Genomic DNA, 20701 nt, shown 5'->3' on the forward strand with positions numbered 1-20701 from the left:
GCTGGGTGAGGGCCTGCGGGCAGGGAGCTGGGTGAGGGCCTGCGGGCAGGGAGCTGGGTGAGGACCTGCGGGAAGGACCTTGCCTGTGCTTTAGACCCACCCAAGGGCATCGAGAGAAACACTGGTGGCCGCCCTCCCCAGGGGAACAGGTCTCTGAGGGAGACCAGGCACAGAGCACGCTGGAGCTTCCTGGGGTTCCACACGCAGCCCTCGAGCCTTGCGGAGAAGCGCTGGGTTGGAGGGGCAGGTGCTGAGAGGTTTAGAGGGCACGTGGAGGGGTCAGACGTGTGCTCTGGAGAATCCCCGGGGCTGTCACAGAGCAGAGGGGAGGTGACATGGGGCTCAAGCAGGAGGCGGAGGGGGAGGAACAGCTGGAGATGACACCCGTCCAGACAGGCTCTGGGCAGGGGCTCTGTGCCCGTGGGCTACACAGGGGAGGAGCTTGGAGTGACCATGGAGCGGAGGTGCAGGGGTGGGCAGGGCAGGAGGGGGCTCCTGGGATGCAAAGGGAACAGTGGAAGGAAGGGTGGGGACTCCTGGGCACCTTGGATCTTCTCACCTCTGCCCTGTGGCCTTGACCCCGCGCACACCGGGCAGGCCCCACCAGCAACGGCCTGCAGAAGGTGGACGTACAGCTGATCACGCAGGACCTGTGCAGTGAGGCCTACCGCTACCAGGTGACGCCCCGCATGCTGTGTGCCGGCTACCACAAGGGCAAGAAGGATGCCTGCCAGGTGACTCCCGGGGCTGGGGGGGCAGGGGGGGGCAATGCCCACGTCCCCCAGGGTCTGGCCCTCTGCTTACATCAGCTTGCCCCCAGCAAGGTGGCGATGGCTGTCCCCACTTTACAGATGACAAAACTGAAGCTCAAGGAGGTTGAGGGACTTGCCCCAGGTTGTAGGCCACAGATCAGAAGAGACTGTGGTAGGCAGGCAGGTCTGAGGCTCAAACCCAGTTCTGCTCCTCGCCCACCGCAAGGCAGTTTGCCCGAGGTGACACAGGAGAGAGGACTAGGAGCCCCCAGGAGGAGGCAGAGGTGGACGGGGTGTGTGGACACACCCCCAGTTCCAGGCCAGTCAGGACACGCTGGAGGCCAGGCCAAGGTCCAGGGAAGCCGAGGCTTCAAGAGAGAATGCAACCTTCCTGTCACTCAGAAACACCCAGCAGCCAGCACCCTGCCCTGATGCAGCCCTCTCTCTCCTCTCCCCTTTCAGGGCGACTCGGGCGGCCCACTGGTGTGCAGGGAGCCCAGTGGCCGCTGGTTCCTGGCGGGGCTGGTCAGCTGGGGCCTGGGCTGCGGCCGGCCCAACTACTTTGGCGTCTACACCCGCATCACAGGTGTGATTGGCTGGATCCAGCAGGTGCTGACCTGAGGAGCTGCCCCTGCAGAGCTGGGGCCACCTCCTGTACTCAGGGCCCAGGGCACCCCTCAGGCGGGGAACAAGTATTCTGGGGCAGCGGGGCCCTGTGGAAGCCTGCTCCCTGGCATCACCCCAGAGAGCACAAGCAGGGAGGAGCGCCCGCAGCTGGTCAATGCTTTCCGAGTGCCTGGCACGGTCACCAGGCCCCCGGATTCTCTCCCTGCCCTGTCTCCCCTGCTAACTCGGGGGAACTGCTCAGCAGTGAGGATGTGGCTTCCAGGTCCCAGTAGGAGTGTCTGAGCCCCGTACCCCACCCCCACCCCCAGTGCAGAGGCTGCTTGGGGGCACCCACTCCAGAGAGCAGATTCCAGACTGACACCCACGGCCTAACTGAGAGGTGGGGGTGGAAGGTGCCCCCGAGGAGGGGCCCTCCAAGTGGAGACGGCCAAGCAGGCCAGCTGCCACTGTGAGCCAAAGGGGGGTGGAGCCTGGGTCCGGTTCTCGCCACACCCCTCCCTGCCCCTGGGCCTCCACTGCCCACTCTCAGTGGGAGGTGAGCGCAGCTGCCTGGAATAAAACCTCTGATCCAAGGCCCTGTTTTGCAGATTGAATGGGGCCCTAGGCACCAACCTCAGCAGGGTTAGGGAGGGGAAAGAGCTGGCCAGCGGGAGTGGGGAGGGTCCTGGCAGGGCAGGAAAGAGAAGCCAGAGTCTAGCCTCTTAAGAGAAGGTGGGACAGGTGCCTGGGTGTTTCTATTTCCTGGGACTTGGGGCAGAGGATAGAGCAGGCGTCCTCAAACTACGGCCCGCGGGCCACATGCGGGTGTTTTTGCCGTTTTGTTTTTTTACTTCAAAATAAGATATGTGCAGTGTGCATAGGAATTTGTTCCTAGTTTTTTTTAAACTATAGTCCGGCCCTCCAACGGTCTGAGGGACAGTGAACTGGCCCCCGGTTTAAAAAGTTTGAGGACCCCTGGGATAGAGCAACAGGGAGGGGTGGAGGCGACCAAGAGTTGTCATAGCAGAGAGCAGGGGTGTCCTGGGGGTTGGGCTGGAGCAGGGGTGGCCTCGAACAGCAGCGTGAAGCCAGCCAGCAGAGGGCCATCTGAACAGTGGGCTGAGGCTGGGGAGTGGGAGGCAGGGAGCCGGCACGGAGCACCTGGTCTCCTGGCGCCCAGCTCCCTGCCCCTCAGCAGCCCAGCTGGCCTGGCCTGGAAGTCGCCTGGTCCAACCCCTGGTTTCAGGTGAGGAAAACGGGGCCCAGAGAGGGGTGGGCACCGGCAAGGCAAGACTGAAGCCCTCGATGTCTGGGCAGAGGATCCCGCCATGAGTCCCCTACCCTATGGGGAGTGACACACAATAGGGAGGGTCCCCGGCTTTTAGCAAAAAGCCCCTTACCTTGGGGTCATCATCCCACCTTGAGTTTAGCCCCAGCCCCCAAAAGCGACCCCGAGAAAGAGGGAGGCAGCCAGGCCGCTGTAGCCTCAGGTTTTATTACACGGCGGTGCAGACACAGCTGAGAGGTACCCCGCTGGGAGGCAGACACAGAGGCCTGACAGAGGAGCGGCCCCCTTCCCGTCGCCCCAGGTCCTGAGTGGCCTCACTGCGGCTGCCGAGCCACTGCCTGCCCGCTCTGGGCCTCGGCTCTGTCCACAGCAGGACAGAGGGTGGGAGCGGTCCGGGGAAGGCCGAGGGCCCCCACCCCTCCATCCCCCACCAATACCGAACCTCATCTGGAGCTACACTGTCCTTCCCCCTCGAGGGAAGGGTGAAGGGGCCGCCCCGGCCTGGCACTTACTCCCTGAGGGAGGGCTTTCTGAGACGCTGCACCTCACAACAACCCTGTGAGGTAGGTGGGGGAGAGCGAACCCATTTGACAGACAGGGAGGCTAAGGCTCAAGGAGGTGACGTGACCGGGCCAGGAGGGACTGTATCCGCCATGCAGCTGGGGGTCTCAGGGGAAGGGACGTAGGGGCCTGGGAGACACAGCTGGACAGCGCCACACGCTGGCCACAGGCAGGCGGCTCTGCCCAGGGGTGCCCGGGCCCACCGGGGAGGCAGGGGTAGGTCACAGCCCCACAGGCGTAGGCAGAGGTGGCAGTGGGAAGAGCACTTCCTCCACCTTGAACTGGGGGCCCACCCCGTGGTACAAAAATAAAGGACTTCAGATCGGAACCCCAAGTGCCTGGAGGTGATCTGGGGCCTCACATCCGGGTGCCTCTGGCTTGTAACAGCTAGAAAATAAGAGGGAAAGGCAGGGGGGCAGGTGTGGGGTGGTCAGAACACCGGGAAAGGGATGGGGGGGGGGCGGTGAGGAGGGTGATGGGGGGCCAGGAGAAGGACAGAAAGGAGATTGAAATGGAGGGAGGGGTGGGAGAGAGGGAGAGAGAAAGAGGTAGGTGAGTCACAGGGTCCCTTCTGGGAGGAGGGAGGGGGCTGAGGCCCGGAGAAGGTGGGTTCAGACAGAGCCCAGGAGGAGGGGACTAGGAAGGGGGCCCAGCTCCCCTGTCTGGGAGCCCCACACCCCATTCTGGGCTGGTGGTGGCTGCCTACCTAGGAAGCCAGTTTCTGCCAAGACTCCAGCCATGGGGTCAAGGCCAAGAGCGGCAGGTCAGAAAGCAGCCCTCTGTCCCCACTTTAGAGAGACAATGACTGGCCCTGAGTCACCGAGCAGGCAGACAAGACTGAGTGGGGGCTTTTCTTGCTGCACGCCGATCCCTGTAGCCGGCTCTGGCTGACTCCTCAGAGGCCAAGGGAACCCAAGTGTGGCCTGTCCTTCCCTCCCCGCAGAGATGGGGAACCCAGGCCCCGAGGCTGTGAGGCAGGAGCTCATGTGCTGAGGGAGGCCAGGCCATCTGGCTTACATCCCCCCCTTCTGCCCAGCCTGCTCTGGCGCTGATGGGCAGATGGCACAGTGTCCACCCCTAGCTTCCTTCTTCTCTCACAGCCTCACATCCAAGGCCAAGATCAGCTGAGATACTTTGGGGAGGGGAGAAAAATCAGCCAGAAGTTTGGCCCAAGTCCAAGGAACAAGATCTGAGCACCCTCCTGGCTTCTGCCCTCCCTCCAGCTCCGCCAAGCTACAAACCGGGGGTGGCGCTCTGGGGGTGGGCGAGGGGCTGAGGCCCTCCCTGCACGCGCAGCCTCAGGTCTGAGGGGTGCAGACGGGAACCTGCAAGGAGGAAATGTGAGGAGGAGGCGAGGAGGCGAGGCGCTGGGGCCGGGTGGCCTCAGAGGTGCCCAGTGGTGTCGGCAGGCCCAGAGGAGGTGCAGCTGCACCCCTCCCCCCCAGGCCAGGAGGTAGGAGCTGCCAGGAGGGATGCAGGAGGCGGCAGGCAGGACGCTCTGAGATGCAAGGCTGGGGCGCCTGGGTGGAGGGCGCGGGAGGCGGGGACCAGGGTGGCCCCGGGATGGAGGCGTGAGCAGGCAGAGAGGAAACCCGGACAGGGGCAGAGAGGGAAGAGGCAGGGTGCAGAGATCCAGGAGGAAGAAGAGGTGGATGAAGATGAGGCAGGACCTCCAGCAGGAAGCTGAGGAGGAGGAGGCGGTGGTGGGAGGGAGAAAAGGTTAGCGAGATCCTGAGATGACTGGGCTGCAAAGAGAAAGTGAGAGAAGGGATGGTTATGCAGGTGAGGCGCCAGGCAGGCGGCTGAGCTAACCCTGGCGGCCCGCCCCCCCAGCAGCCCTCGGCCCCCCAGTTCTGCGCTGGCTCCAGCAGGGAGCAGGCGGGAGGCTCCGGCTTGTGTGAGCAATCATTCTCCTCGGGGGTTGGCTGCACCTTTCTCCTGTGTATCTGCCTCCACCTGCACCTGTTCCACCTCCACCTCCTCCTCCTCCTGCTGCTCCTCCTCCAGCTGCTCCTCCGCGCTCTGTAGACCAGCCGGCGGACCCAGGGAAGAAAGAGTGGAGAACTAGCGCGGGGCCTGCGGGCGGCTGTCCCCACGGGCCCCACCCAGCTCAGGGCGGGCAGTGGGCTGGATGGGTCAGGAGAGGGGAGGGCTACAGCAAAGAAGCTGGGCAACTGGCCAGGCCCCCGGGAAGCCTGGGCAGGGCCGGGAGAAACCAGCACAGGAAGGGCCAGTCTGGCTGCTGGCATAGGGCGCAGGCTGGGCAGGGGGAGAAGGGGGCCGGAGAGGGTGTGTGGCTGGATGGCAGTGTGGCTGGGGTGTCCTTGAGGGCCGCCTGGGAAGGCTTCAGTTTAGGAGGGCTGCCCGAGTTGAAATGAGGCCAGGGAAGACCCAGGGCGACACCACCCAGTTCTGGGATGCCAGCAACAGGCGCTGGCCCAGGGAAGGCTCACTGCGCACCCCTGCAAGGCAGCAGCCACTGGCCGGAGCGGGGTGGTGGGCAAGGGAAGTCCCAGGCCAGGGAAGGCAGGCAGACAGACAGGAAGCCAGAGTTCATACGTCTCCAAAGCACAGGGACAGACCCCCGAAGGAATGGCCTGCTGCCTGTCCCACTGGCCCTATGGAAGGCGCCCGAGGCTTGTGACCAGCTGTGGGTCCAGGGTGGCAGCTGAGGCGGCCTCAGAGGCCAGGGCGGAAACACAGGAGGCTGGGAAAGGGGCATGGCTAAGAGGCTGGGCTTCCCCACCCCGGCCCAGGCCAGCTGGGGACACTGGCCTGCCCCTGGGAATAAACGGGCCATTAGGATCCCAGAAGCTCTCAGCTTGACGGCACCACAGAGAGGAGGTGACCTGCCCCCCTCAATTCTCAGACAACACAGAGAAGGTGCCGCGGGGATGGGACTTGTCCAAGATCACACAGAGCGAGGCACATCATGCCAGACGCCTGGTCCCGGGCACCCTCCCCCTGTGGCCACCATTCAAGTGGCATCTAAGTCACTCTCGCCGTGGCCTTGGGATGGTCCCCTCTCACTGCTCCCCAGCCTGGGCCTGGGTGACCAGCATGAGCAGACAGGACCGTGGGTGGCATGGGATGGATGGCGTTGACGATGAGGGGGGTTATGCGTGTGCAGCGGGAGGGAGAGAGAAGCAGGGATGGCCACATGGAGGGCAGGGGGCAGGGGGGAAGCGGGGAGGCTGGAGCTCACCTTGGCTTTGCGGCTGGACTCGGAGCTCAGCCCGTGGGGGGAGCTGTGGAGCTCCTTGGACACCACGCACAGGAACTCCGCCTGGTCCTCCCCGCTGTAGTTGTAGGAGGAGCCGATGTTCACCAGCTGCCGGGTGGCCACGGGGAGAGAGAGAGGATCAGTCCAGCGGGGGGCAGTGCGGAGGGAGGAGGTGGGCATCGGCACTTGTCAAGATACCAACGTGTGCCCTGGCCAGTTTGCTCAGCGGTTAGCGCGTCAGCCAGCGGACCGAAGGGTATCGGGTTCGATTCCAAGTCAAGGGCAAGTACCTCGGTTGCAGGTTCAACCCCCAGCCCCGGCGCATGCGGAAGGCAACCAATGGATGTGTCTCTTTCACATCCATGTTTCTCTCTCTTCTCCCCTCTCCCTCTCCCGCCCTGCCACACGCTCTAACAAGCAATGAAAAAAATACCCTCAGGTGAGGATTAAAAACAAACAAACAACTTGTGTCCTGATCTGGCTGCTCTGCTCAGATGCTTCGCTGGGTTTCCAGGATTTCCAGAGAGCAGCTCTGGGCTGCGAGTCCATCTCCTCCCCTCCCCCTCCCGCTCTGCGCCTCGGTGTGCTTTCAGACCAGCCTCCCTGCCAGGCCGGGCCGTCCCTGGAGGAAGGCAGTGGCCGCACTGCTGCTCCTCCCCCAGCCCCACCCTGGCCCGGCCCAGCCCAGCCCTAGCAGGCACTTCCTAAAAGCAGGCCTGTAATGGGCAGGCCGCCCTCCTGTGCCAGATGAGGCTGGCGCAGCCCCGGGACCAGGTGGGCATGAGGGAGCCCCACAGAATCTTCTGTTCCCTCTTGGGAGCAGAGGCAGGACAGGCTGCCCACTGCTCAGGCCAGCCCAGCCGCCCCTGGCCTGCTGGCTCAGCCTCTGAGAACACATGCAGTGACCCAGGACTCCCGTGGGCCCTCAGGGCAGCCCTACACCCACCGGCCCCTCTGGCTGACCAAGGCCCTGCACCTGACAGGCCTCCCTCAGCCCAGGGACCCTCCTCCAGCAGCAGAGGAAGTACCAGCCGACGAGGCTTGGGGAGGGGGTGCCCTGCTGAGAGGCCCACAGCCAGGACGAGTGACCAGGAGTCAGAACCTGAGGCCCCAAGGCCTCTCTCGGGTCTTACAGACTTAAACACGTCTGACTATTTGCACGATGCCAGCTCCTTCCAATGGCTCGAGTCCACCCTGCACGAGAGACTTGATCAGTGGTCCTTCTCATCTCACCACAGCACTACATCACAGGTTAGGAAACAGGCGCAGGGTGGAGAGGCGACTTGCCCAGTCACACCGCACGTCCCTGGTGAGACCTAGATGTGACTCAGGCCTCTGGCTCCTGCAGGGGGCTCCTTCTTCCACACGGCCCGGCCACGCCAGGGGGCCCAGCCTTCTCCCTGCTCCAACCTCCCGCAGGGAGCGTGCGTGTGGGTGCGGGTAAAGGGCTAGCCAAACCCTCTCCTCCTCTAAGGGTCAACCTGACCTCGGGCTAGCACTGGCTCTGTTCCTCTGGAACCTGAGACAGGCGGGACGTCTGCTTTATGACTAGGCCAGCACCGCTTAGGATGGGAAGCCTGCCTCTGGCCTGGGAGGAACCAGAGGTTACTATAAATTCCTCAGGCGGAGCCACTGCTGTGGGCTTCTCCTAACGTGCAGATGACTGTGACGGGGCATGTCGCGGGCCGGGACCCTGGCAGCTGTGCACAGCATTGTTCCGAGGTGTTAGCCCCAGGTGGACTCTGCTCACCTATGTGGACCTCAACTCCTGCGCCTGAGCTGTCCCTTGGGGGCCGGAGGCTCGCTCACACCACTGTGGAGACTAGCCCCCGGCTGCTGTGCGCACGGAGGATGCCCAGAAATGCCTGCAGCAGGTGCGGCTTCTACCCTCTCTCGTCCTGGTCCGTCTGCTGCCAACCGTGGCCTTTCCTGGTTGTGTTTACTTTAAATATGTTTTTATTGATTTCAGACAGAGGAGGGAGAGGGAGAGATAGAAATATCAATGATGAGAGAGAATCAGGGATCGGCTGCCTCCCACACACCCCCCACTGGGGACTGAGCCAGCAACCCAGGCATGTGCCCTGACCAGGAATCAAACTATGACCTCCTAACCACTGAGCCACGCCGGCCGGGCTGATCTTGTTTACTGTAACTTAAGAGGACGCCCTCGGGTGGGGCAGCAGTATGAGACCCAGGGCTGGGGCTACAGGAAGGGAGGGCCCTACTTTGCCTGGAGACTGGGAGGCCCTGGGCACGGTCCCCCGGCCCCAGCCCACCTGCTCAAAGCGCCAGCCATCAGACATGGTGGAGACCATCTGCGTGAGCTCCTCCTCCTGGCACTGCAGCACGCGGTACACGTGCTTGGGCGGGACCTGCAGGCGGAAGAAGGGCAATGAGGAGGGCACCCAGGAGGGGGGAGCACCGCCCTCCCCAGTCTCTGCTGTCCTCCCACACCACATCCCCGAGAAGGAGAGGAGGAGGGGAGAGGCGGGATGGGAAGATGGGAGCCATGTTCCGAGTGCTGACTATACGCCGGGTACTCGACATTCGTGATCTCGATCCTTCCAAACACTCTATGACTTATGGAATTTTCATGAAGGCTCAGAGAGGGTCAGTTCCTTGCCCAAGGTCACCCAGCTAAAGAGTGGCAGAGCCAGAACTGAGATACGAGAGGGAAGGGACGGGCCTGGGGGACATTCTGGGTCACTAACTGAGGCAGGCCCTCCAGGAGACACGCACGGAGCCTCCCCCTTCGATCTGGGCCTGGGAAAGAGTACCTCGATGCCTGTTCCCCACCTCCGCCTCGCCGCCAGGGCGGGCCGAGCACCTCACAGCTCCCCCTACTGACTGGCCACGGAGGCCCAGGGTCCACGCTCAGAAATGCCCGCTCCACAGCTGTGCTGGGCTGTGCCCGCCAGGGGACCAGCTGATCTCACGAAATAGACGATTGACTAGCCCTGCGCTGTCCCCCGAAGCGCCCTTGTACCTCCACACTGACCTCATTTTGCCCCAGGAAGGGAAGGGGTGGGCAATTCTCAGCATCTCTGTATCCCACCAGAGGGACCCAAGGTCTAGAGAGGGCATGCGTGGCCCCAGGCCACACAGCGAACAGATCCAGGCAGGGAAGAGCCACTGTGTATCTCCCAGTCTGGGGCTCTGCTGGGCGTCTGGGAGCTGGACAACTCCCCTCCCTTACAGGCCCGCTGGGACTCCCCAAGGCAAACACTGTTCCGCCTCCCCCCTCCTTCCTCCCGCCTCCCTCTCCCCATCACCAACTGCTCTGGCCCGGGTGCGGCCCTGCTCCCTGCTCCCTGACCTGTGTGACAGGGTAGTCCTTCTCCTCCATCCGGTCCTTGATGATGCGAATCAGCGGGCCGATGTTGTAGAACTCGGCTTCCTCCAGGACCCCTGGCACAGACAAAGCCGCCCCGGGTCACTCCCACGGCTCCCATTCTTCCCGTGTCCCCTCCTCCTCCAAACCTACCTCCTGCTCCAGTCACACGAGGGTGACGAGCATCTCTTGAGTTCAGGGGTCAAGCAAGAGGGAACATCTCCTTCCTTGCATCCCACGCTCTCTGTGGAAGGGGCGAGATACTGCCGCTCAGCAGCCCGACATCCCTGCTGGGCCGAGCGTGGTGACCGAGGGGTGCCTGCCAGTCCCCTGATCTGGGGGCTGCTCTGGGCTGTGAAGAGGCAGCAGGCTCGCTGGGACTGGGCCCTAGCATGCCACAGTGAGAGGGCCCTGGCTGACCACGTCCCATGATGCCCAGTGCCAGGCGCGATGCTCGGCATTTTCCACTCTTTCTTGTGGTGAGTTCTCAGAACTAGGAGTGGGCACTTCTATCGCCCCACAGAAGAAATGGGGGATCTGAGAGCCAGAAAGAGAAGCAGCTTGTCTAAGACCCCGGAGCCCCTAAGCGGCAGAGCCGAGGTTCACACTCAAGCTACTCGGACTTCAGGGCCCCCTGTAAGTGCATGGTCACTGCGCATGTGCGCGCCCCCGTCCCACACTTCCCAGTCTGCAAAGCCCCTCCCGTGCTCACCGCCGCCCTGGGGACACAGGGAAGCAGGCATTATCGTCCCCATACCGTTAAGGGAACTGAGTCTTAGAGACTAAGTGGTCACCTCTCCAGTGAAGTGGAATGGCCCCCGGCCTCTGCACTCCCCTAAGCCCCTTCAGGGCAGGGACCCCTCTGATTGTTTCCTTGACCGGCCTCTGGGCTCCCTGCTGTCCCCGGTGCCCACGCAGCACCTCACACAGAGGAAGCGGGCAGCGAGTGGCGCTGCATCAGTGCCCGCGTGGAGCCCTGCGGAGGGCGGACAGCGAACATTGCGTCACTGGCCCTCTGGTGCCAGATGCTGCGCTGCGTGACGCACTTGTTTTAGCTCCTTTCATCCTCGCAGCAGCTCAGCCAGGTGGGTGCTGCATGTCACAGATGCGGCACGAAGGCACACAAGGATAAGGGACTGTGCCGGTGTCACATTGCTAGTAAGTCTCCTCCCAGATTCCCCAGCGCCCACACGGGGCCCTCACCCTGTCTGAAGGCGCTGGGAGTGGCCAAACATGGAGAAACCCAGAACCTAAGCGTAAACAGGTGTTGGCTGTGACGCAGCTGGAGCGTTGACTCCTCTCCCCGCCGAGCTGCTCCCGGGCCCAGGCCACGCCCCCGGTATCTGCTCCTGGGGGGGGGGGGCTGCCTGGGAGCTGTGGGCCCTGCGGAACCAGTGTCTATGGGGGGCTCTGACTTTGAAGTCCTGGCCCACTGGGGACGCACAAGGGAGGAGGGTGGACTGTGCTAGACACCCACAGGCTACGCGCATGGGGACTCATGGCATTAACTGTTGGAAAATATGCTTTCACCCGTGTGGATCACTTGTACACTTCACATACACGTGGAGACTCAGAAAGGAGAAGTGACATGTCCAAGCTGGCCTGGCCAGGTCAGCTGACCCAGAGCCACACCCCGTGCCCCAACAAAGAGTGACGTGGCACTGACTGTGCCAAGAGGCCACCCCCCAGGCACGGCTTCCCCACCTCCACCCACAGCCAGCACTGTGTTGCAGATGTTGCCGAACTGGGGGAAGAGCTTCCCGCTCCACCCACCTGCTGACGGCAAGCCCTCGCCAGGCATCGGAGATGCTGGATCACCCTGCCCAGCTTCAGCCTGTTCACACCCAGGAACCAGGAGAAAGGGCATCCCTGCCCACAATGAAGGCTGCCAGCCTCGCTGGCTCCCTCTGCCCTCTGCCTGGGCATTCCTGTCACCTCCCCAGTGGCACCCAGTGGGAGCTCAGGCTGGTCAGCCTGGCAGAGCCCCTGGGATTCAGCCCTGGCATGAATGGGAAGAGGCAGGAACACAGAAGCAAGCAGATGTCGCTGCGGGCTGGGAGGCATGGCTTTTGACCTCCACAGAAGGCCTGGCAGGCTGCAGAGGGCAGGGCTAGTTAGTAGGCCCGGCCGGCCCCCTGGACCAACTCACCCTCCTCAGCCATGTCCTTGTCCAGCACCAGCTTGCCATGCCGGAGGAAGTTCAGGATGGGCCCGAAGTAGGTGGGGTCACGGTCAATGAGGTAGGCCCCGGTCTCATCCTAGAGAGGTGAGGGCACAGGCTATGGCAGGAGAAGAGTAAGGCCTCCCCCCCTGCCCACCCCTCACTTCGAGCCCAGTAAAGGGTTGGAGGGAGGGAAGGAGTGAGAGCGTAGAGTCTGCTCTTCCCTGGAACGAGATAGCATGATGGAGCCGAGAGTTCCGATCCTGCCTCTGCTTTTCCCTGGCTGTGTGACCTTAGGCCAGTGATTTGGCCTCTCTGAGCCTCACTCCCTCTCCCCCATAACGAGGGGTCACTGGGAGCATCCAGTGAGGTCTCAGTGGCACCCAACCCAAAGTGGGGCTCAGTGAGCGTCCCTCTTGGAGGCTGTTCCCCTGAAGCCAGCCCTACACTGTCTCCAGCCATCCGGGGTGTTCGCACGTTTCCAGAGGAGCCACTATCCCGCTGCACACCCTCAGCCTGCAGGGAGGCAGGCGGGCAGCAGCACAACTCTACAGAGAGCAAAGAGCATCAAGAGGTGAGGGACTGGCCCAAGGTCACAGCATCAGATGGTCAGGAAAGGGGGGAGGGGGCCTGGGAGGCCATCTCCAACCAGCCTCCTCTGCTCACAGACAGGGGGCTGAGCCTGGCGCTGGAAGGGTCCCAGGCGGGTCACGCAAGCCGTTGACAGCAGAGCGAACGGACCCCCAGACGTGGTGCCTGCCAGGCAAGCACCGCTCCCAGATGAAGCCCAGCTCAGAGGGCAGCCGGGGCCTTCTCCACCCAGCTCCCTGCACACCCAGGCCTCCCATTCCCCAAGAGGCCGGGAGGAGCAGCCGCAGGCACTCCGTCCCCAGGGAGAAAGTCCCGTTTGGGGGGGGCTGAAGGCCCTACGTGTCTGCCGGTCCCCAAAGCTCCCAGGGAGCGGGGACAGCGGGCCCTGATCCACCAGCCTCCTGGGGTGGGAGCCCAGGGCAGCTCTCTAAGCTCCAAATGGCCGTTGCCTGGCGTTGTGCGGTTTCCAAGGCAATGGCAACAGTCCTCACTCTGGATCCACTTCCTCCTCCCCGCCTCTAGCCCGTTCTTCCCGCCTCCGGCTCTTAGGAAATAAAACCGGCCGGCTTCCCAGCCCGGCGGGCGTGCCCGGCCGGACAGCCCCGATTCCGGCACGCTGCCCCCCCCTTCCCCCCGCCTCGCCTCCCCGGCCCACTCCGCCCACCGCGGGCCTCACCCGGTCAGACTGCAGCTCTTCCCCCTGGCACAGGCGGCTGAGGAAGGACTTCTGCTCCCGGCACAGCGTCTGCCGGGTGGTCAGGAACACGGTGCCCCCCACGTTGAGCCGCACCCACTTGCTCCAGCCGCCCGCAGCGCGGCCGCCCGCCCCCGCCGGCGGCGCTGCCTCCCCGGCCTCCATCCTCATTTCTGGCAGCGGCTTCTGCATCCTCCCGGCTCCCGGGGGCTGGAGGCGGGTAGGTACTGCGCGCGGGGCATGCCGGGAGCTGTAGTCCGTGCCGCCCGGAGCTGGGGCGCCCGGGGTGAGGGTCTCCGGATATCAGCAATTTGCCTTCCCTCAGCCCTGCCCTACTTTGCCCTTCCTGGGAGACCCACAAACCGGGTCTCTTGAAGAAGCTCATTGGCCAGATGACTGCGTGTTTGGGGAAGGTCAAGTTAAGGGTCACTGGGGAAATAGTGAGTGATAACCCCAAATCAGCAATCCTCCCATTTGTTCTCCACGTTATTGATTCCCCTTTGTCCACAGTGGGTATCAAACAGCTGATAAATATGGGGAAGAAATGTTTTCCTCCCAGAATTCCCATTCTATTCCCTGTATAGGTTTTCTAATATTGTTTCATTTTGCCCTTCAGTGTGTGTTGGGGAGGGGGGGTGAGGGAGGGGTATGGGGGAAGGGAGGGGAGCTGGTTCTTTCCCCATGTGTTTTTTTAAACGTATTTTTTATTGATTTCAGAGAGGAAGGGAGAGGGAGAAAGAGAGATAGAAACATCAATGATGAGAGAGAATCACTGATCGGTTGCCTCCTGCACGCCCCCTACTGGGGATCGATCCCACAACCCGGGCATGTGCCCTGACCAAGAATTGAACCGGGACCTCCTGGTTCACAGGTCGCTGCTTAAATTTGATTGAGCACCCACTGTATTCCAGATGCTTCATGTTATTCACTGAAACTCTCAGCAGCCCTGTGAGGCTGTCCTTACTGTACCCATTATACAGATGAGGGTTCAAGTGAGGCGACCTCCCTGACTCACTGCTGGTGACTGGCAGGCTGGCACGAACCCACGTGGTTTCCACCAGCTAGGCCCCTCTCCCGCTTCCCTGCCTGCCATGGATTGTCAGCGCTCCTTGGGCAAGATGTCTAGGGAGGAGACGTGGATGGGGCACCGGATCAAAGTCTGGAGAACTGGGTTCCATCCTGACTTTTGCAGCATGAGGTACGATGCGAGGGAAGGAGGGGCTGGTTGTGTGGATCCCCTTCTGAGCCGGCTAACTCAGCGGTGGGCCTGACCTTGTGGGCACTGCAGGACGGGGGCAGAGGGGCAGCCCCCTAACGCCGCCTGGGCCCAGGGAGGCACAGGGGCTGAAGAGGAAGCCGTCCTCCTTAACTTCCTCTCCTTTCCCACGATGCAGTGCTGGTCTTAGACTAAGGCAGCGGGCACGGAGGCTCCCCTCATGGACCCCAGTGTCACACACACACACAGGCCCCGCACCCTGGGCAGCCTGGCCCTGTGCTGGGGAACGGCTCTCTGTCACCACCCAACGCTCTGTTTTCTCCTTGGCGCCTTTCCTCTGGGCAGGGAATAGGTCACCGCGGCTGGGCTGTTTCCCAAGGACTCGCCAGCGCGTTCTAGAGCAAGTCCTCGCTGGACCTCCGTTTTCTCTTTTGAAAATTGGGAATTATAGTGGTCCTAGAGCAAAGGTTGTGAAGATTGAAGTATTAAGTGTAAAACACCTGGCACAGTCCCTGGTCTTAGTACATTGAATGGATGGACCGACGCAGGAATGAGTGAGGCGGGGTACAAACTGGTCTCCAAAGACCAGCAGCGCCCCTGGCGTTCAGTGAGCCCTCCGCTATTGTTAGCTGCCACAAAGCTAGAGCAGGAAATGCTTTTTAAAATCAACTTCAAGTGTCGTAGGCAGGGAGTGACCTGGTCAGCTTTGCAACGTAGATCGTCTTGGGCGTGCCAGGGCTCATTGCCATCCCGCACAGGAGCTGCCCTGCGGATGGTGGCCCAGGAGGTGTCCGTGGAGGTTGAGCCACCATCTTTGGTTTCAAAGTAGAGGGGGGAGCTTTGACTGAGCCAGTCTCGCCCCCTCCTTTCTCAGAGTCCTCCCCCACCCCCTCCAATTCCTGGATACCGGTGTCCCCTCGGCAAGTATCTAAAATATTGCCACCAGAAGCAACAATCCCGCCGATAAGGGCCTCAGCTAAGAACCAGGTGGCAGGACCCAAGGCCCTTAAATAGAGCTGACAGATGCCACCACCTCCTTGCCTGTGGCTGGGTTTTGTCTGGAGGAAGCCATGTTCGGTGGCAGGGATGGGGGGGGGGGGGGGGCGTGCACCCACTGCTGGAAAAGGACTCCTGACCCGTTTGTCCCACCAGCCATCATTCAGTGCCATCCCTATTTGTTGAGCAACAGCTATGTGCCAGACACTGAAACCCAGAGATGAAGAAAGCCGTCAGGTGGCCCCGGGTCTAGAGGGGGGCCTCTGTGTGGGGCGGTGGGTGCAAGAGGCTTGGACAAAACTCAGAGTCCCAGACAGTCCTGTTTGTAACCACACACGGACGTTCTTCAGAACTGTTTGCTGTTCTTCCCCATTTAGAGGATCATGGCAAACATTCCTTAGATGCTTTCTGGGATAATGGCTATCCTGGAGGAGAGCCAAACTTCCGCTGGTTACACTGCCCCCTGCTGTCCCCTTCTGGGAAGAGCAGATGCATTTTAATACGGCTCTGAATTGGGCTTGAAAATAAGCCGAGAGAGAGGTACTTACGGGACAAAGGCTCCCAGGCAAGGATGCCAGCCCAGGCTTTGTGGCTAGCTATCTGGGTGGCTTGGGAGCGTCACTTAACCTCTCTGAACTTCATTTCTAAGTTGGGAATGATAATAGCTCTTAGCAGCCTCCTCCGGGGACCCCACTATTCCACGCAAGCGTCCCTCTGGCTCCTGCGGCTGTCATCCCACAGCTTGGAACAGGAATCACAAGAACCAGGATTCTACTCACCATCCCCCTGGGCCTCTTGAACCCCCACCCTGCTGCCAGAGAGTCTGCGCCAAGCATTTTTGTGGACTATCTCTTTCCCAGGCCTGGGTCCCTCCCAGCCCATGAGGCCCCAGAATCCAGGACACACAGGTCTAGCTCCACAAACGGCCTCCTTGAAACCCCTCTAATAACCGGACAGTCATGGGTCCGTGCTGCCAATTAAGCAGAGACGGGGTTGAATCATATATGAACATTTATTCCAATACTGCTGGCAGCATGGGAGAGCAGCAGGTCACCCACAGAAATCTGCTCTGCAACTAAGTTGCAACTAAGATTTGCAACGTAGATCATCTTGGGGCCGAGCCCAGTGCCAAGGCTCATTGCCATCCAACACAGGAGCTGCCCCTCCCCCCCACCCCCATAAACCAGCTACTTAGATGGGGTAGGACAAGGATTGCATGGAGAAGTAGGGATTACCGGCATGGGGAAATGGGAGGCTGGGGTGGGGGGACTCCATTGTTTGGGCAACAAGGTTGTTAATCCTCCCATGATCATAGGCAGTTCTTGGATGAGAATGGACCACATTCCAAGGTTGACTCCCAGGTCCCGGGGGTGTACAACTCCCAGCCAGGTCAGAATGTCCTTTCTTTAACCAACACAAGGCAACCAGGGTTTCCAGAGCATGATTAATATTTCCCATAACCAGCCCTAGCTGGTTTGGTTCAATGGATAGAGCGTCAGCCTGCGGACTGAGGGGTCCCGGGTTCGATTCCAGCCAAGGGCACATGCCCGGGTTTGGGGCTCGATCCCCAGTAGGGGGCGTGCAGGAGGCAGCCAATCAATGATTCTCTCTCATCATTGATGTTTCTATCTCTCTCTCTCCCTCTCTTCCTCTCTGAAATCAATAAAATATATATTTAAAAAATATATATTTCCCATAACCATAGCTAGTCCCCAATATTCTATTTTTGCCCCTAACACTCTCACTCAGTCTTACAGAGGAGGGAGGCGCCTCCCCCCACCCCCCAACCCCCCAAGGCAGGGGAGGTAAAGTGCCACAGCACCCAACCCTGCTTCTAGAGAAAGCCTTGTCCGCCGTCCAGCTGCTCCCGCTGGCCTCTCTCGCGTCTCTGCTGGAGGCCGGAGGTGTGTGGTCTCCTGAGTTTCTAAACTAGATCTTAACCACCTTGGCTGGAAGAACTACTTCCGATGGTCCAGCACCTTGTTTTAGAACGTGGGTGCAGTTAGCAGCCCTGGCTGAAAACGGAGTCAGAAAATCCTGTGTTTATAAATAGCATTTTGTTTTGAAGTAATTTCAGGCTTAGAGAAAAGTTGCAATAACATCCTGTTTTCCATCAAACTTATTTATCTCAATAATTTTAGTATTCGTTGATGATTCTTGCTGTAAAAAGTATGACTGTGCAGATTGCCAAATTGTGATTTTTCTATTTCCGACATCCCTTCTGCATTTATTAGGTGGCATTCTATTCTAAGGGAGATATTTTCCTTCTCATTCATTCATTTATATCAGAATGGACTATTGGATTCCTATTAGATTCTATGGGTTATTAATCCGTTACTATTAAATATGTCCCTCAGCTGAGGCCAGGAGAACCATGAATAAGATGTTACCCACAAGGGCATTCGGGCCGGCACAGGGGGGCAGGAGTGGGAGCAGGACAGGACATTCGCCACAGTAATAATTCATTGTTACTGTGCCGGGCTCTGTTCTCGGTGCTTTGTATGAATCTGATTCTATGAGGCAGTACTGGATTATCCCCATGTCACAGATGAGGAAGTCGAGGCACCTGCTCACACCCAGAGCCGGGGAGCTGGAGGGCCCGATGCCTCCAGGGGCTGTGCTTTGAACCCTATCCCCCTGCGGTGTCTTTACATGGAGCGAGGAGTCACAGTCCAGGAATTCCTAAAGGGGCTGTCAGCCCTGGCAGAGGGGCCTCTGAGACCCAGAGCCACCGGCTCCCCCTCTCCTGTTCTGTGTGGCGGGTCTCCGATACTCCTCACTGCACCTGTCACCGTCTGTCAGCCACTCCTCACCAGGCCGATTCCCCCCGAGGGTCTGCCTTCATCCTCCATTGCCGCAGATCCTGGCACGAGGCCTGTCCTTCAGGGTGGACTGAAATGGAGGGGTGGGACAGGCTGTGTCTGTGAGCATCTTGGGAATGATGGTCAGCGGACCGGGACCAAGGCGGTGGGAATAGAGGTGGGAATCCAGAGATCTCAGTGCTGACTGGCTGTGGACAAGACGGGGGGGTTGTGGGGGAGGGAGTGGGGAGAGGCAGTCTTGGAGAGCTGCCAGGACTGGGCACAGATGACCCTGCGTGGTGGCAGGGAACGTGGGCTGAGGCGCAGGCGGTGGACACAGGGATCTGAGTCCCGCCAGAGGCTGCAGGCCCAGACTCCAGTCCCCAGCTCAAGGTTAAGCCACTGGGATGAGTGGCATCGTCCAGAGAGCGGGCCCACCTAGAAGCAGGTGGAGACTCCGGGGGCGTCAGCAGGGCTGACCTGAGACGGTTGCGAGGCCGGGAGCCCCGGGAAGGCACATCAGTGGGAGCCATTTAGTTCAGGACAGACGGTCCCTGAGGGCATCCCTGTGCAATGACGTGGCGAAACAGAGCCTTGGAGCTCAGCGGCCTCTGCGTACCGTGCTCCACGCCCTCACAGCTTAATGCGTTACAGATTTCGGTGCTTAACGTGATCAGGTGTCAGTTAACCTGAAGACTTCATCTCCAGAAGACCGTGCGCCAGGAGTTAAGGATGAAGCTCCGCGCTGCTTCCACAGCTGGGGGGTCCCAGTAGGAGGGGCACCTTATACTGGTTTCAGCTTTACCCTGTTTGACATCACACCCACCGTCACAAACAGTCAGGGCTGAGTGTGCTCCCATTTTTCAGAGGAGGCAACGGAGGCCCCCACCGGAAGGGTCTAGGAGGCAGACCTGGGGCCTTGTGCAGAGTTGACTCCAGTGTGGGGCGGGGGCTTCCTCAGGCCATGACCCCTCCAGGGAACGGCCGTGCTCCAGCACACCTGGTCAGACAAGGTTGGGCAACTTCCAACGGCCCAACACAGAGCGGGTGCTCAGCAAACATTTGCCAAGGGGACAAAAATTTCATCATCCCTGTTATCTGGTGTGGCAAGTTCCTGCCTGCGGTGCCCGGCGGGCCGGGCCTCTGCGGTGAGTGGCTCATTATTCCGGCGTTCAGGCTTGCCAGAGGCAGGGGGCGCGCAGGGCTCGCCAGCTCTGTCAAGTTAAACCCAAGTTCTGAGAACCCTGGAAGGCACGGCTCCACTTCCTCTCTCTCACCTCTGGGCTCTGCTCCTCTGAACCTGTCCAGACCCATGAGGACCTTCCCAGGAAGAAAATGTCCTGGCTCAGCCTGGGCACCTTGCTGGGGGTGAGTGGGGGCGGGGAACCTAACCAAACTCCCTTGCTTGTATCCCACATCTCAAGGTGTCTCCCCGTGGAGCTGGGGAGACACTTGGCCATCATACATGAGCGTGTCACGCGTGTTTCCAAACCCCGAGTTACACTCCATTCTTCCCGGACCTTGAGATCTGGAAAACCACTGCAGGCAAGGCCCACTGGAGAGGCTCCTACCCTGAGAATTTTAACTCCAGTGAAATTCCTCTCTTGAGCAAGCCGTGTGCCCTTAGGCAAACCACTCAACCTCTCTGAGCTTGCCTTCTTACTTGTGAAATAAGTCATCTCCCCCTTCTCTCTGGAAATATGACAAGATGGGCCCGTTTTCCTCCCTGGCTGGGAACCTTTTCCAGGCAGGAACCCAGTTCTTACATTCCTTGCTCTTCCTCTCCCCCAGTGCCGGAGTATAGGAGGCACTCAACATGCTGCCTGAGTAAAAGGCTTTTAACAACTAATAACTGTTCATGTTTACTCTGTGCCCGGCACCAGTTTCTATGGTTCTCTCATTCAATCCCCATATTGCCCTAAGAAGGTACTCTCACTGCCATTTTAAAGATGAAGAAATCAAGGCTCAGAAATGTGTCCAAGGTCAGGCAGTTTTACATGGGGTAGCGGAGACAGAAGCCAGATCAGAACCTCACATGTGTTTGCAGACAAACCTTGCTCCCTGTAGAGGCAGGGGCATTCCTGGGAGAGAAAATGAGGCTGGTCTGGGACCAGCACAGAAGGCAGGTGTCTTGGCTACTAACCTGTGCCTGCAGGGGCCGGGCTCCCTCCACAGAGCTCCCTGACTGCACTGCCCCTGCCTGCTGTGGTCCAGTGTCCTCTGCTCCTACAGCAGTGGTTCATCCAGGCATGTCTGGAGATGGCTTTGGTTGTCACAACTGAGTGGGCCCACTGACATCTAGTGGGTAGAGGCCAGAAATGCTGCCAAACATCCCAAAGGACCCAGGACAGCCCCAGGACCCAGGGTGATCCGGCCCAAAGGTCACAGAGCGGAGGTTCGAAACCCTGAGCTGGAAAGATGGGACTCCTGGTCTGAAATCCCGTCTTCTGAAGCGGGTATTATTCCCATCTCACAGATGAG

The 20701-nt window shown here is 60.5% G+C and overlaps 2 protein-coding genes across 8 annotated transcripts in view; one reads left to right on the plus strand and one right to left on the minus strand.

The window, feature by feature from the left end:
* Positions 1-1381, plus strand: part of TMPRSS6 (transmembrane serine protease 6) — a 34609-nt gene extending 33228 nt beyond the window's left edge. For 2 of the 3 annotated variants that reach the window (XM_079773867.1, XM_079773868.1), the window contains one exon: positions 598-1347. In XM_079773867.1, the coding sequence (XP_079629993.1) occupies positions 598-1184 (587 nt within the window). In that variant the 3' untranslated portion in view covers positions 1185-1347. Of the gene's footprint in view, positions 1-597 lie in introns of all 3 variants that reach the window. The other variant, XM_079773869.1, reaches the window with a different exon arrangement.
* A 1477-nt stretch (positions 1382-2858) lies between these two features.
* KCTD17 (potassium channel tetramerization domain containing 17) lies at positions 2859-13419 on the minus strand. 5 transcript variants are annotated; one of them, XM_079773870.1, is made up of 7 exons: positions 13190-13414; positions 11911-12019; positions 9747-9838; positions 8707-8802; positions 6413-6538; positions 5139-5229; positions 2863-4952 (listed from the first exon to the last, which is right to left on the minus strand). In XM_079773870.1, exons 1-7 carry the CDS (start codon positions 13397-13399, stop codon positions 4591-4593), a joined length of 1086 nt encoding a protein of 361 aa, XP_079629996.1. In that variant the 5' UTR covers positions 13400-13414; the 3' UTR covers positions 2863-4590. The 5 variants fall into 5 exon arrangements, with proteins under 5 accessions (XP_079629999.1, XP_079629996.1, XP_079629998.1 ...); XM_079773872.1 differs by lacking the exon at positions 13190-13414 and adding an exon at positions 9915-10005; XM_079773873.1 differs by lacking the exon at positions 5139-5229 and having other exon boundaries at positions 2859-3594; positions 13190-13419.
* Between the last annotated feature and the right edge of the window lie 7282 nt (positions 13420-20701).

Source organism: Cnephaeus nilssonii, assembly GCF_951640355.1.
Source record: "Cnephaeus nilssonii genome assembly, chromosome: 6".
In the NCBI taxonomy this organism is placed as follows: Eukaryota; Metazoa; Chordata; class Mammalia; order Chiroptera; family Vespertilionidae; genus Cnephaeus; species Cnephaeus nilssonii.

Excerpts from the sequence above, each read along its gene's own strand:
- KCTD17 (XM_079773870.1), bottom strand. The coding sequence starts at position 13,399 with ATGCAGAAGCCGCTGCCAGAAATGAGGATGGAGGCCGGGGAGGCAGCG. Across the intron at positions 12,020-13,189 it reads AAGAGCTGCAGTCTGACCGG|GATGAGACCGGGGCCTACCT; the intron begins GTGAGGCCCGCG and ends TCACCTCTCTAG. Across the intron at positions 5,230-6,412 it reads AGTCCAGCCGCAAAGCCAAG|AGCGCGGAGGAGCAGCTGGA; the intron begins GTGAGCTCCAGC and ends GCTGGTCTACAG.